This window comes from Dermacentor albipictus, chromosome 2 (assembly GCF_038994185.2).
Source record: "Dermacentor albipictus isolate Rhodes 1998 colony chromosome 2, USDA_Dalb.pri_finalv2, whole genome shotgun sequence".
NCBI lineage: Eukaryota > Metazoa > Arthropoda > Arachnida > Ixodida > Ixodidae > Dermacentor > Dermacentor albipictus.
The window spans coordinates 168,114,425-168,129,484 of NC_091822.1; the positions used below are offsets into that span (position 1 = coordinate 168,114,425).

General features: G+C 49.6%; 1 protein-coding gene across 1 annotated transcript in view; it reads right to left on the reverse strand.

Moving 5' to 3' along the window:
• LOC135910607 (uncharacterized) overlaps positions 1 to 15,060 on the reverse strand; it is a 375,300-nt gene that overhangs the window by 83,704 nt on the left and 276,536 nt on the right. The window contains exons 7-16 of the mRNA XM_070534413.1: positions 10,258 to 10,380; positions 9,381 to 9,635; positions 7,372 to 7,494; positions 6,281 to 6,403; positions 6,051 to 6,173; positions 4,974 to 5,093; positions 3,903 to 4,034; positions 2,688 to 2,807; positions 1,624 to 1,746; positions 756 to 1,025 (exon numbers count right to left, since the gene is read on the reverse strand). Coding sequence (XP_070390514.1) covers positions 756 to 1,025; positions 1,624 to 1,746; positions 2,688 to 2,807; positions 3,903 to 4,034; positions 4,974 to 5,093; positions 6,051 to 6,173; positions 6,281 to 6,403; positions 7,372 to 7,494; positions 9,381 to 9,635; positions 10,258 to 10,380 — 1,512 coding nt within the window. The remainder of the gene's footprint in view (positions 1 to 755; positions 1,026 to 1,623; positions 1,747 to 2,687; positions 2,808 to 3,902; positions 4,035 to 4,973; positions 5,094 to 6,050; positions 6,174 to 6,280; positions 6,404 to 7,371; positions 7,495 to 9,380; positions 9,636 to 10,257; positions 10,381 to 15,060) is intronic.

Sequence of the window (15,060 nt, forward strand, 5' to 3'; positions counted from 1 at the left end):
GTGTGTCGCATCAAAGTGTCGCAGCAAAGCCGATCCCGTTAGATTCTGTTGGTGGACACGAATCAGTACATTTGCTTGTGACCTCAAAATGGGGCGAATAAACGAATTAACTTTTCGCAGAAAACAATATAAAACAATGCTCAAAATTATTTGCTGGTACGCTCTGCAGCTGAAACAATCGCGATAATGTTGTCTTACGAAACAACAAAACAATGAGAGATTTTGCGAGTAAGCTTCACCGCAGAGCGCAATCGCGCATCGCTTTGTGGAGAAGCTCGCTTGCAAACCTCGCTTGCCAAGTGTACGAGGAATTTCCGTTAAAAAAAGAAAAAAAAAGAAATAAGAATAATAATTTAAAATATTTCCAGCTAGCCGTCGTACACTGCAATAAAACTGACCATCAACCACGAGAAACATACGCATTTAAGGGCCCTGTTCGGTATTCGATGTCGTCGCAGCGAAAACGCCCCTTAGAAGCAACCAAGGAATTCCGCAAGATTTAATTTCAGTCATATGGCGCTCTTACTTTCAAACACTATAGCCTTCCAGACACTAGGTGCCAGGTTGATGCGTTAAGAGGGGTTCTGTGCACGCCCTCTCACGACTTTTTCGGAAGGCTTTCTCACCACGTGGCTTCCAAAAGAAACCTCAAGGAAATGTTGCGCACGTACGCCAAGACTGGGGGCACAACAAGAGAAGTAAATGCTTTAGCATCTAGAACGCCGCGACGCGTACATCCGCGCATGCGCACTGACCGTGACAGCGCACGCGTCCGTTGCCGGAGTAACCCGGAGGGCAGGAGCAGGTGAAGCTTCCCAGGGTGTTCGCGCACAGCGCGCCCTGCCCGCAGAGCCCGCTGGGCCCGAGCAGTCTGTCGCACTCGTTGACGTCCTCGCAGAAGCGGAACGGGTCGCCCGTGAATCCCGGCGGGCACGAGCACCGGTAGCTGCCCGGGGTGTTGCTGCACAGCGCGCCTTGGCCGCACAGACCCGAAGGGCCCTGGTGGACGCTGCACTCGTCCACGTCTGCGTGCACGGAAAGGGACGACGCCGGACTCAGTCGGGTGTACGCCGAGCGTGCGCGTATGCCTCGCTGCGGTGTTTCCGTAAGTTCGCATTCACTCCCCTCCTACGCCCACCCCTAGGCAAACGATATAGACAACAAGCTGTATAGACCAGTAGAGGAAGACATTGTATGTAGAGTATGGCGTGTGCTTCGAAACAATCCAGAAGACGTCATGGCAACCACCAGGGAGATCTTGATGGAAAGGTCGTCTGCTAAATGCATTGGCATCCGGAAGAAGGCGCCTGCTAGATACACTGGCTCATCCACCTGCTGAAATTTGTAAGGAGGTGAACAAGTGGAGCAATGGTTACCTAGACATATTCACCCGCCATCGCACCCTCCTAGTCTGGCTAGAGCAGACGCTTTAGCCAGACTGTGCAGCGGCTGCTAACCAACCGCAATCCCAAACCTCTACATCCCACAAACACCCTGCTTATTACTGGACAGGTCTCCCGTTACGCTTCGTGCTGTCTTCCATACAATTCGCCTTCCATAGAATTAAGGTACATCTCGGGCGGGCTTATATTGCAACTGCAAGCGGTTCCTCCGTGGGCTCACCTATGCATCCGGCGCGGATGTTGGATGGGTTGAAGGTGAAGCCGACTTCGCAGACGCAGGCAGCCTCCTTGCCGTTGGCCTGGCAGGTGGCGTGGCGACCGCACTCAACCATGTCGCAGGGCGCTGCAAAGAAGGAGGTAGGCGTCAAGAAAGGTCTATCCCGACTACTCCCTCGTGTTTGAACACACGCGCACAGCCAGGAACGCTATGCCGAGGGGTATTTGCTTCCGTTCATAACTTTTTTTTTTTCTTTACGCGTCCTCTGTAAGAGTCGCGTGCTCGTGAAATATAACTGATAAAAAAAAAAGCAATTGACCTCAAGATAAACGTTTAGTGAATCTAGCACATTACTAATCCGAGCAAGTTTGAGCAGCTGCTTCTAAAAAGATAAACTCTGGCATGTTCTACAGAGCGGAGGCCACGCGATTGGACAACAACTGAATCTAAAGAACGCACTTGTAAACAAGTGCTCTCACAAAATGAGATATAAGTATGCGATAGCATGCCACTCCCTCGCAATGAGGCGGCCGACTCCAGTCCGAATCGCATTATCCACCACGACGCACCCACACCGTCTTCAGTTCTTACAGAGCGAGGTGTCACCTAATAACTGCAGTTCGTTTCGAACAAATCGCAGCCTTAAAAGAAACTACAGTGCAAATGTATAGTTTGTTGATTGAACGCCTCGTATACATGGCTGAGCACGGAAATGGATAATATATGACACTTCGCATGCTATTCGCGACTTTCTGATCACTTGTGCCTTTGAACGGGTATACGCAAAAAGCCTGAAGAGTTAACGTATATTACATGCACCTTTGAGATTCTAATGGCGTTGACGCAGCGATTTCACTGATAGAACGCATTCTGCGGCTCTCGCTTGAGCCCACCAGCGCTACGATCGTGCCTGAGGACACCGTGAGAACACATTCTGTTTACTTCCCGCTTGAGAATCTGCCAAACAAGTTAGAAAGCAGCGCGTTCCTTTCTTTCTTTTTTTCCCCCTTTTCATTAGCTTACCCTCGCGGTATACTGCACGCAACTAGCAAAAGATGCACACTCACAGACGCACGCCTCCTTGGGGTTGCCGATGAGGTGTTCGGGGCAGTAGCAGCGGTAGCTGCCGTCCGTGTTAGCACACTTGGCGTTCTTGCCGCACGGGTTGGTCACACACTCGTTGACATCTGCGCGCATGCGCGCAAATGGAATGAGCATTTAGAAGTGCGTTGCCGCTGCGACGCCTCCGGTTGGCTAGTTAAACACCACACCGCGTCAGGGCAGACCTTTCCACGTCTTTAGAGAAAAAAAAGGGGGCACGTAGACTTACCGTACGGATATTATAACAAGTACTAAATGACTCTGGCACTACCTATAGGGTCTGCTTGTCAGCTGATCTGCGTCAGCGGAAAGACTTAATTGGTCAGTCAATAAGGTGAATATCTCAGCTGAAGTTGCCGACCGATTTTTCGTTCTTTTATTGGCTGTTCGATCGAGTGATCGTTTTTTTTCTTTCTAGCTATCCCATAAGAACAGCGCGTCGCTGTAGTTTACAGTGGCCGTGTTCTAGCCTACAGCAGGTAAACGGATTAATTGTGACGCCGGAGGAAAACAGTTTGAAAGTAAACGTCGCTTTCGGCGTGACAGAAACATAGTATTGTCCTAACGCATCCCACTTCTTCGAGGGTCAGCCAAAACTTGAGCTCTCGCTTTCTCCAATTCTGCGTTGTCGCTTCAAAAGGAAAGCAAGAACCTCTCGCACCGAAAAATCCCCGATAGCATCGTTAACATTGCCTCATACATATTAGTAAATGATACTTTTAATAGTTATTGTCAAACCTGAAAAAAGAAAAATAACAGGAAAAGACAAGCGCAACAAAACTTCAGATGAGCAAATTAATAAGCAAAACTGCATCATTTGGCCACTGCTCACCGAAATATTCCACGTGCAGTTCGCGGCAAAAATAAAGCGGAGCTGAGCGTTTTTACAAAGCACCGTCAAAGAGGTTCCTGCTTTGCAAAGGCGCGTGTTTGGCGGTATGTGAAGTCGACCACTAAATGTTTACGGACCATGGGATCGGACAGAAAGCCGAACGTCACCGCAGGCTCACAACGCAGCCCGGTATATTCGCATTTCCAGCCTCCCCTACGTAATACGCGAACAACGCTGTGTTTTACTGACTACTTCCACGTGCTGCTCGGAAAATTCAACGTCTTCCCGAGATTCCGCGGTCCGTAAACGTTTGCGGTCGATCGCAAACGCCAGCCTCCGCCACACGTACCTCGGCAGCGGCTCTGCGGCGATGCGTGTATCTTCTCGTATCCGGGCTTGCACTGACACAGGAATCCACCCTCGGTGTTCACGCAGGCCGCGTTGCGACCGCAAGTACCACGGGACAGGCACTCGTTTCGATCTGAAATAATAATCGAGAGACAAAGAATTGACGTGATAGTAATGAGGTCAGTCTCGAGGTGACACAATTACGCGAACGCGTGACACGTTGTCAGGTGACTCCGTCGAGCGCACCCGCAAAGTACGTATCTCGGATTTCAAAGAAGCTAAATCAAGCCCCGTGAACGGGTGACGCATCGCTGTTTGTTCCGTGCTCCTCATCTTCGAGGCCCCCGTTTCGAAAAGCTCTCTCCTCCAACGACCCGCCTCATTGATTGCGAGCTTCACTGCAGCGTTAGTCATGTTGCAGTGAAACCAGCTTGCCGGTAACCTCTAGCTGAGACAGTAAAAATAAGTTGTAAGCTGCTAAACATAAACGTGAAAATCGACGGCAGAGCACAAAAACGTATATTTTTATAATAGTGTCGCGCATGTATTTTTTTCTTTTTTACTTGTCGTTATTGAGATTAAGTGCCGAATTTCTTTTGCGCACTCCGAAAGTCCTAGCCAGCACTTGATCGTTAAAACATGCCTTAAGTTCACATAAACAGTACGCGGTGGAACTAGAATGCGAGGGAACCACACGAAACATATGTGTGGCTGTGAAAACTTTAGGAACGAAATTCAAATATTTTCTTGCTACTTGTTAGCGCTAAACCCCAAAAGCGGAATCACGTCTTCTGTAGGTAGGCTTCGCCTGTTTCAACTGCGTCCGACGGCGAAGAAACATTTGGCGAACAACAACGACACAGAAATACCCGTCACACCAACGCTTGAACACAGCGCGACGCGTTTTGAGCTGCGCCGTTGGGCCATGCCTGCGGGCCGGGGCGACTGCCCGCGCACACTCGGCGTCTAGTACTCCGTACGGTACGGTACCAGACGACAATACCACGTAGTACCAAGCGGCACGTTGTGCCACGTAATGCCAACAAAGCTCGCGTAGCGGACGTCTGCTCACCGATGCACTCCTTCTGGTTGGGCGACACCTGGTATCCCTTTTTGCACTGGCAGAAGTTGTTGACGCACTCGGCGTTGTCCGTGCAGTCGTGGTGCGTCGTGCACTCCACGCCAACGATATCTGCGGAAGGTCACGCAAGTGTCAGACGCGAAAAAAGAGTGAGAAACATGGACACAATTAAGTTAAGCTTGCGTCGTATAGTTTGAAGTGGCTATAGCAACAAACGCAACAGCGTCGTGTACCGGTGCTACGCCTGTTCCCGCTTTGAAGAACTGCGGCAATAAAAACGGTATCGTTTCTGAACTATTCCCGCGGAGCTGGTATTCCAGTGAAGAGCTGTGAAGATGTACTTAAAGGCAAGAGTATGATAACGCGTTATTCAAAATAGGAGCAAGAAAGAAAAAAAAGATATATAAAAAAGATACAAAGAAATATATATAAAAAAAGATAGGCTTTGCGTTTCTTTCTATATTGCCAGTAGTACAGGCTCTTCAGCTGAATGCACAGCTCACTGAGCCGCCAGACGTAAACTTCACGTCACCAGAAGCGTTATGACATATCGACAACGTAAATAACGTGACTTCGCCGCTCACTAGGCTAATACAGTATAAGTGACGTTAAACTGTCACTCAGTCTCAATATAGTCGATCCATACCTTACGAGACACAGACAAGGAAAAGAAATTTATGAACTATTTCCCCCCCCCCCACACTTTTTTTTTTGCCGTTGTAAATGTTATTACAACAAAACCTCGCTAAAACAAAGTTGAAAGAGGGAGCCAATATTACTTCGTTATATCCATTACTTCGTTGTATTATTTGTAGCATGTATAGCAATATAAATCTCTTTGGGAATTCAAGGGGATTCCATTTGCCGCGTTACATATATATCATTCAGTTATATCTCGTTTCGTTATAACAAGGTGTGACTGTATTAGTGCGGCTCTCAACTAGCCTTGAGCTAGGGACCCAGATGCACTGCACATACTATTCTGCGTACACTTCCCATTAGCATAAAGTGCTAGTACTACGAGAATAGCGTAACACAGAGCACGGGAGAATGTACAGCGTCTCTCACCCCTCTCGCACGACTGGTAGGCGTTGCCGGTGTAACCCTTGGGGCACTCGCATCGGTAGCTCCCGGGACTGTTGTAGCACAGGCTTCCGATGGCGCAGGGATTCTGGGCACACTCGTCCACGTCTGAATTAGGGTGAGGGAGTACAGAAAAAAAAAGAAAGGGCGAGGCACATTTGAGCACGCGGTTGGTTCCGGCGAGCCCGAAAGAGGGGAACGTGACGCTCACGTACCGAGGCACTGAATCCTTGGGTCCCCAGAGTAGCCCTCCTTGCAGGCGCAGTGGTACGAGCCCACGTCGTTCAGGCATACCGCGTTCAGGCCGCAAGCGGTTGGCCTGGAGCACTCGTCCAGGTCTGCATCGCAGGGTAGGCAAGAAAAAGGTTGAGCTGGCGGTGTTTATAGAGTTATCTACTTTGGCGTCTTCTAAGCCCGAATATTATTTAAGATGGCTCTTGTTAGCGTAGGCGCGAGTAATGTGCGCGTCAATTAATTCCCATGACAACACAAAATGGCAGTGTGTAAAGTTTCGATTTTAGGTAGCCTGGGCCTGTATATAAAAGAAAAATGTTCTTACAGTAGAATTGTTTGTAAGATCAGATGCTAGCCAATCACAATGATGGATATGTAATTATCGAATGCTGCCGACAGCACTTACGAACAAAAATCATGGTGGATTCGGTTCCCGGTGCGCATATGGCGAACACGCACACCGTAGATCTGGCCAAACCGTTTGCCAAAGAAAGGCATCGATACTGCCGGTGTCATATACTCGATAGACCGAGGTAAGTGTCCACAAAATTTCTTTTACGCGCGAGCATTTCCTGATTGGGCGGCGTATGGACGTGCGCCATTCACGCTATAGCGACAAGCGTGATAAGGAGAAGACCGCCGCAGGAATTGCCAATCGTAGAAGGCCATCACATATGGTAAGCTTTGTATACCGGAAGGATAAACTTCTAAATGTGTGCTTTAAGAATATCAGAAGTGGGGCCTATAGGTACGGATCGATAGAGGGAAGTCTCCCATGCGAATAACTGTACTGATTTGAGTTCCCGAGTGTCGCGGGATCCGGCCACGGTGGTTAAAGCGCTAACACTGTGAAACTTCGTGCTACGATTGTGTCTATGTAGACAAGTAAAAATTCCGCTACACGGGGTTGCAACGAAGTTTGTCCACCACGCACGTCGCACGACTCTCTTGCAGCCGGCCTCCTGAGATAAAGGGCTTCAAGATATCTGCATTCCTTATCAACGTGCACGTGCGAACGCGGTTGCCTGTCTTTATTTGTAGAGTAACGTGTGCGGCGGCGCGTCTTCCTCACCGTGGCATCCAGCCGACAGTTGTGCCTCGCCGATGTATCCCAGCTTGCAGCGACAGAAGTAGCTGCCCTCCGTGTTGGTGCAGTCGGTGTTGGCACCGCACGCGTGCGGGCACTCGTTGATGTCTGCATGTCAGGAAACGAAGCCAGGGTTTCAGCACATACAGTGGCTCCCGAATCGTGTGTATACACGACGCCCCTGGTTAAAGAGTACACACTGGAAGCCTGCTTATGGATTCGAGAGTTTCTTTCTTTCTTTTCCTTTTTCTTCCCAGCAATTTGTCACTTCAGTTAAGAAACAGTTAATCTAAGTAAATTCGATACGCAGCTAAGGCGAGGGTTACGTTAAGGTAGGGTATACAACCCAAGGAGCGTCAAAAAATGTGTGCGAAGTATGACAAGATTGGTGAGCAGTAATGATACTTGACTAGCAGCCTAAGTAAGGCGGACATAACGTAAGGTAATATAATTTGTGGTTTCAGAACCGAAAGTTGCATAATTTTTTTTTTTGCTCTTTCAAAGCTTAACAGACATGGTATGAGAAAAAAAAAAGGGGGGGGGGATGAAAGAAGTGAGTCGTCAGTTTAGACGCCATGTTTTCTTTTTTTTTTCTTCGCTAAGGTGCGCGTGGGACCCTTAAAGCGAAGAAATTTAGGTCTAAGTGTGGTAAATAAGGTTAGCCAAGGAAAAAATCGCGAGCTGCTACTGAGATACTAAACTACAGATGAAATTGTGCATCGGAGAAACGATTTTCCTTACGTAAATAACGCTGCTACACAACATGCAGGTGACTAAACTCGGTGATATAGCTCGCGGAGCAAATCAAGTTACACGTGCTTTGTTCAACAACCCATCGCCTTCGTTAAGACACACCGCACCATACTTTCAGCACAAGCGAACTCTGTAATAACAGCGCGTTATGGACCACCGTCGGATAGTGGTTCGACGTTTCTTCTCATTTTGACGTGTTTCGCATCTCTTCGTACATCGCTTCTCGTTCTCTTTTACATACGGTGTCCTCGAAGAACAACAACAACAACAACAACAACAACAACAACAACAACAACAACAACAACAACAATGAGAAAATGATTAGAAGTTGACCGAGAGAAAAACAGTTTGCATCACGCGCGCATTCGCCGCTAGAGAGACCGACGCGGCTCGGCTCACGTGACGCGTGCTTGGCCATTGCTTGGCAGATGGAGGCGCTACGGAACAATGGCGGCAACTTCACACGCGCTTTCGCTTTCAGCTTCTCGGGTGTCGGCCTCGTCTCGCGGTCGCCGGCTCCAATTAACGCGGCAGGGAATTCCTTCGCGCGTGCGCTTTCTTTGTCCTTTCTTCGCTTTCCCGATTGGCGAGGTTCGTTACGCGCTTCGTTCCCATTGTTAGCGGAACGCCATCTTCACGGCACGCAGTACAACAGGCCTTGAGCCGCTCGAGCTGGGAGGCAACGCGGCGGGACGCCGCGTGTACGTCTGCTACGATGTACACACGCAACCGCGTCGTCTGCTACCAAGCGTGAACGCGTCGTGCGCTTCCGTCTGCTACGACAGGGCTCGCTCCGCGTTGTATGCGGTTGCCGCTGCGTGCCTGCTTGAACGTAACGAAACGAACCAGCTGGAAAATGGAGTTTGTGCATCGCATTTATTCGAAAACATCACCGGAGATTCGACTCGTGAGACGGAAGGGCGTGAGTTCAAACCGCGCTCGCGAGAGAAGTATTTTCGTCTGTTCAGTATCACTTCTGCTGGCAAACCGACGAACGCTGCAACCTCAGCGAGGAGTGCGTTTACGATCTCATAAATGTTTGTGATCTTTAAAGAAGCACTGACACGACATTTTCTACTTGTAAAAGCTTTATGATGATAATGACACTTGCTAAGTGCCTTCTGCTTATACGTGCCGGAAGCCAGTGGTATAAAGATTTTCTACAGCTTCGAAAAAAGATGTGCCGGTGTATACTTTTCCTTCCAAGTCAACTCACTGTAAATGGAGCAGGCTTAACTCACCCTGGCAGGCGATCTTGGGGTTTCCGGTGAAGCCGGGCGGGCACTGGCAGTAGTAGCTGCCGGGCGCGTTGACGCAGGTGGCCCGCGCGCCGCACGGGAAGTGCGGGTCCAGGCACTCGTCCACGTCCACGCAGCCGTGGTGGGCGCGGCCGGGCAGCGGCTTGTATCCCGGCCGGCACTCGCACTCGAAGCCGCCCGGCAGGTTGTGGCACACCGAGTTGGCCCCGCACGGGTCGTTTCGGCACTCGTCGACGTCTGTGGCCATGGATCATCATCATCATCATCATTGTATGTCGACTGCGGGGATAGGGTGGCAAGAATTCTAGCCACCCTGTCCCTATATCCCTAATTCTAGCCACCCTATCACAATATGGCGGAATTTGACAATGCCCAATGTCAAATCCCGCCATATTGTGAGCGCTGATTGGCCCGGAGGGCTGCTACGCCCTCCCTGATTGACCCGGAGCGCCGCCATTGCACAATTCAAGGCACTGGGCATGATCTCAGAATTGATAACTCATTTATTGACAAAAATAAATACTACGTTTTTATCTTTACCTTGCTTCGAATATTTTTTTCGTGCGACCCAAAACCTTTATGAACCTTTACGGATCGTTGAGATTTTTTTTTTCTTCGTTCCGGAGCAGCTACGGAACGCAACATTTTTTCAGCGGGAAGTAACTAAAACCAGAACGAAAAAAAAAACTTTCCTTCCGGCACCAATGGACGGCCTCACATGTGCGAAACACACGCGTCACACAAAGGGACGCGTATGTGACGCGTATGTTTGCGTCATACGCGTCACACGCTCGCCCGTAGAGTATACGGTGCTGCACCGGGGTACACGCGTCGTATGCGGCAATGTGTGAGTACCCACCGTGACACTCGATCGTGGGGTCCCCGGTGAATCCGTCGGGGCAGACGCACTTGTAGCTGCCGGGCACGTTGATGCATTGGGCGTGCAGGCCGCACGCGTTGGGGTCTTGGCATTCGTCGATGTCTGCAGGGGGCACGGGAGGTGAACAAAAAAGAAAAGGAAACGAACGACAATCAACATTCGCGTATACGTCGTGTCAGTGACGGATTACGTACTCTTGTTGTGTAAACACATTGAGTGGCGCCGAAGCCTACAGGTAACAGGCAACAGATCCCTCCACCCCCTTTTTCTTTTTCTTTTTTCTTTACAGCGAAGCTGCTTATGGCTTGGTTCTGGCGGATCTCGTCTCCGTGGGCATAGACCAACAATTTTTCTTACGCGGGCCGATCCCGAAGATAGTGCAATACCGAGCCGACCCGCGGCGGAGGTGCAGTTCGCCATTAAGGGTCCACATTCACAGCTTCGCTGGCCATGCTACTTCACAGAGCGGAAGGGCACTGATTTTTCTTTTTTTTGTATTGTGGAACAGTAATTTACAAACAGGGCTCAAATTATTTTTTTTTCCCTTTGGTGTACCGTTAAATGTGTCCGAGAACGCATTCGAGCGCATTTCGACGCATTCGAAGACGGAGCCAGGACAGGCATAACAGGTTCATTGACCTCATAGAGCGGGCGCCAAGTTCGTGTCAAAACATCGACGCACTCACTCTCGTCCGCTTTGTCGCAAAACGGAACAAAAGGGCCTACGAAAGGTCGTCCTCCAGGAAGGACGCAAGAAAGCTCGGACCTCAAACGCGTGCATAATTTGAGGAGAAGGAAAAACGCTCAAAGTGAGAGCGTATAAAATTCTCTGCTCACCGCGTCGCGCCGTGAAATTCGATTTCAAAGAAGAATTACTTTCTTTACCACTTCCACTTTACTGAAGAATAGAAGACGTGCCTTGAAAGAGCGCGTGTGCCTCTCCCGTGTATTTTCTTTATTATTATTTCGTTTCTCTCAGTGCAACCTTCGGCTAGCGCTGTGGCGGTTGTAGGCCGGCGAACAATTGAAAAAAAAAAAAGGTGGCGCGTCTGTGTGGGAGTTCACAAAGGAGTCTTCGCTTTGCCGGTGGGTCTCGGTTACGTTGCGCAAGAGCGCAATTTGTCTCCGTAAGCACGTTTGTGTGTTTACGTGCGGCGGCGGGGCAGTTCTTGTGTAACGCGCGCTCCCACATTGAGAACGAGCGTACGATTTGCTCGCTTATACCGCACCTAGCATTGTTTTGTAACCCCTCCGTCTTCTCCCTTTTTCTTTTAATCGTTTCCGTCCGAGCGCTTGCAGAAGAATCGTCCGGGTCGTCGTCATCTCTCTCTCTCTCCATCTGCTGCCTTCGCAAAGCACAACGCCGCGTCGCGGTCTACATTCGCTACGCATTTGGAGGTGAGTGATCCGACTCCGCATCGGTGAAACTGCGAGATGCTTTCCCGCGCTCCTTCGTTTTTCTTCTTCTGTTTTTCTCTATACTAGCGCGTGCGTGTGTTTGTGAGCAAGGCAGGGTTGCGTATGTGTGTGAAAGAAACATAGGGAGAAAGTGTGCGCGCGTGTGTATGTGTGTGTGTGCGAGCGTATGGAATGGCAGCAGGGCTGTCCCACGAATGCAATAATACGAGCATCGTCCTGGCGGCGTCAGGGGGTCGCACCTTTCGCGTTCTCAGCCATCTTCTTCGCGCTGGATGCTTCGCGGAAAATCAATTTCGCCGGTTATGAACCAGATCGGAGCGGCCGAAATATGGAACGGCGACGTCTCGCTTTGGGAGCTGTGTGAGGTGAGTGCGAACGCCAGCAGGGGGTGCGCGGGTACAGTACGTGTCTGCCCGCGTGCGGATAAAATCGGCCGCAGTTTTTTTTCTTTTTTTTTTAAACTGTTAGCTTAGTTTGTTTCCTGTTCTTTTTCGACTGTAGCAACGCCCGCCTCATCTTTCTCTTGTCTCGCTGCTCGCGGCTTAAAGTGAGAGTGCTTCGCCGTGACCTTGAGCAAGAAAGGAAGGGAAACCGCATGCTCCACGCGCGTCCTAAGCGATGGTGGCAACGGCGAGCAGACGATAAAGAAACGCTCGATGTGGACGGGCAAGCAGATACAACCGCGAGAGAATGCAGACGATCAAAGACGCAGAAACAGAAGAGAGACGTATATGTTACGTGGACTCCGTCTCCTGCTGAAAGTACAAGGTCGCCGATGCAACGGTTTTCTTATAGCCGCACATATGCTTCAGCTGTGTGTATACTTTCGGTAATGGCTGGCGCCGACGCAGTCGAACAAAGGAAGAAACAAAGTAATGACCCACGGACGGAAACGTACGCTTCAATTATCGGAAGCTATGCTGTTACGTAGTTTCTGCGAGCTTTCAGGTAAAAGAAAAAAAGGGGGAAAATAAAAGAAATAGAATAGAACAACAGGCAGGGACGAAAGCACCATTCTTTTTTCGCGGTACACGTGGCGAGAATTCCGAGAAGACATTTCCGAAAAGAAGCACCTCAAGCGAAGAGGAACCGGGTAAGGCGGTCGTGGTGCCGGCCGACGGAGACGACAGAATGATATAGACGAGACTGCTGCCGGTGCACAGGTGCGCTTCACGTAACAGCCGACAAAGAATGTGCGGGTTCCCCGGCTGCCTCTCACTTTCCTCAGGCTTATTTATTGCGTTATTCCTCGAAGGAAAAGAAACAAGCGTTCGGTGGCGGCAGGCTACGGGTCCCCGAGAAAGCAAGAAAAAAAAAGAAAAACAGACAAAGGAAAAGCAAAGGGACGGCAGAAAGGAAGTCGGAGAGGCTCAAGGATGCGCGTCTCGCCGTCTGGCTTTCACTTGTTCGTCGAGCAGACGACGTGTGTCCGTTGGTAGCCATACATTTCGCACTTTACGCCTGAACCACTGGCCCGTAAGTCGGACGATCGGGACAGGACCAGGATGACAACTGCGCCACGACGACATGTTGCCTCACACCACAGACTCACCCCCCCCCCCCCCCGCACACACACACAAAATAATTATTAGAGGGAACTTTCGCGCTATTGTGTCTACGGTAGGGCCGCAACTATTGAGGTTTTTAGCCAGCATGGGAATGACAAGCATTATACACGAATCTACCTAAATGTCGCCCTTCTGACTTCGAGCTGCTTTGTGACTTTGCAAATTGACCGTATAAAAAAAAAAGGAATGGGAAGTTTGGAATTGGAAGAGCGAGGCGGCTGACAGATCGTTGAGCTCCTCGAACGGAGTTCGAACTATAGACACGAGTCCGACACACGCTGTTGTGTCAAAAATTTGGAGGACGCTTAGGCTTCGAACGCGATAGCATTCAAAAATCCCTGACTGCTTCTTACGCTTCCAGGAAACTGTAGCTCATGTAACCGTAACGTTTACCGAGAAACGCTGGCGACGAGCGCTATGCACGAAGGCGAGCTTTCTGGTAGAAACGCCGCCTCTTGCGTGGGCCGCGGATGCGCGGAGGCGAGCGCCATCTGGATGGCGTCGTACGTTGCGAGGAACCGTGCTCGGCGCGCCACCCTATGAATGGTAGAAACGCTGAAAAAGGCGTTTATGTTTGAGTTTCTTGTATATTCAAATCACAATCCGACGCTATCATGTCTGCAGGTTGTGTGCAAGCTGTACTTAACGATAATTTTTACGCATTTTACTTTAATAAATCCAATTAGTTCAGTAATGTCCTCGCGCTGCACGGAGGGCCTGCGTGGTTGGGTATGCGTGGTTCGGGGATGCTTCTCTTTCCCTCAAAGACGGTCGACGCTGGACGCAGCACGCCGGACGCCGTCGCCGGATTATCTGCGACACGACGGCCTTCACGCTTACGCGTTAAAAGCCTTAACAAGCCGTGTATGGCCTGTAATGGCATCGCGCAGCTGCCACAACACTGCCTGTAAGGAGCAGCGCCAGTTACAATTACATCAGTTTCAGGTTTGAGCATTGATATCGTTCTGCGCCTTTAATATTTAGTAGTCTGAGAAGAATTAATATAAAAGCGATTTTCTGTAAATGTTATGTTCACGACATTTGTATGCGGGCTGCCATACTAAAAAGAAAATGTGAAGAATAATTCAGCTAAGAACGTAACATCTAGTTTGAGAAAATTTGGCAGTTGAATAGTACATCGTCTGCCTTGCATATACGGCATGCATAAAGATAAAGCACACATATACCCAGGTATACAGCGACGGCGAAAATTCGCCTGGAGTGCCTATAAATTACTATCGCCATAAAAGTATTGCTTTACGAATGCAACGATTAGCAATGATTATTCATGTACCCAAAAATTAATCGCCTTCATGCGTTTAGAAAGGTATGATTGCTTCAGCATGTGGGAAAGGTAAAGCGCAACAAGTAACGCTACAAGAACGTGCGAAGACACAGGCACGAAGATTGGACGGTCTATGCACCGATAATTCCCGCGGTATAGCTCGGCGATCTCGGAGCCAGAGTTCCATCTTGTAAATGTTTTTGTGGGAAACCGCGTGTTTCACACGCTGGGGAGCCGGGACTGGAATTCTGCAGTATACGGTAAGTACTGTCCTCTGGCGACTGCGTCTACGCGGCAAACGTGATGGTGACGACGACGATGACACGTGCTACGAGACGCCACGAATGCTGGATGAAGTATATCCTTGACAGCTATTAGGCTGCTAAAAACAAAAGGAAAATACACCGAATACTCGCATACACTGCAACATGCAGCGATTTGCAATACGAAGTAAAAAAAGACAAAAAGAAAAGAAAAACCAAAAACCACGAGGAGGGATTTCGCCGCATA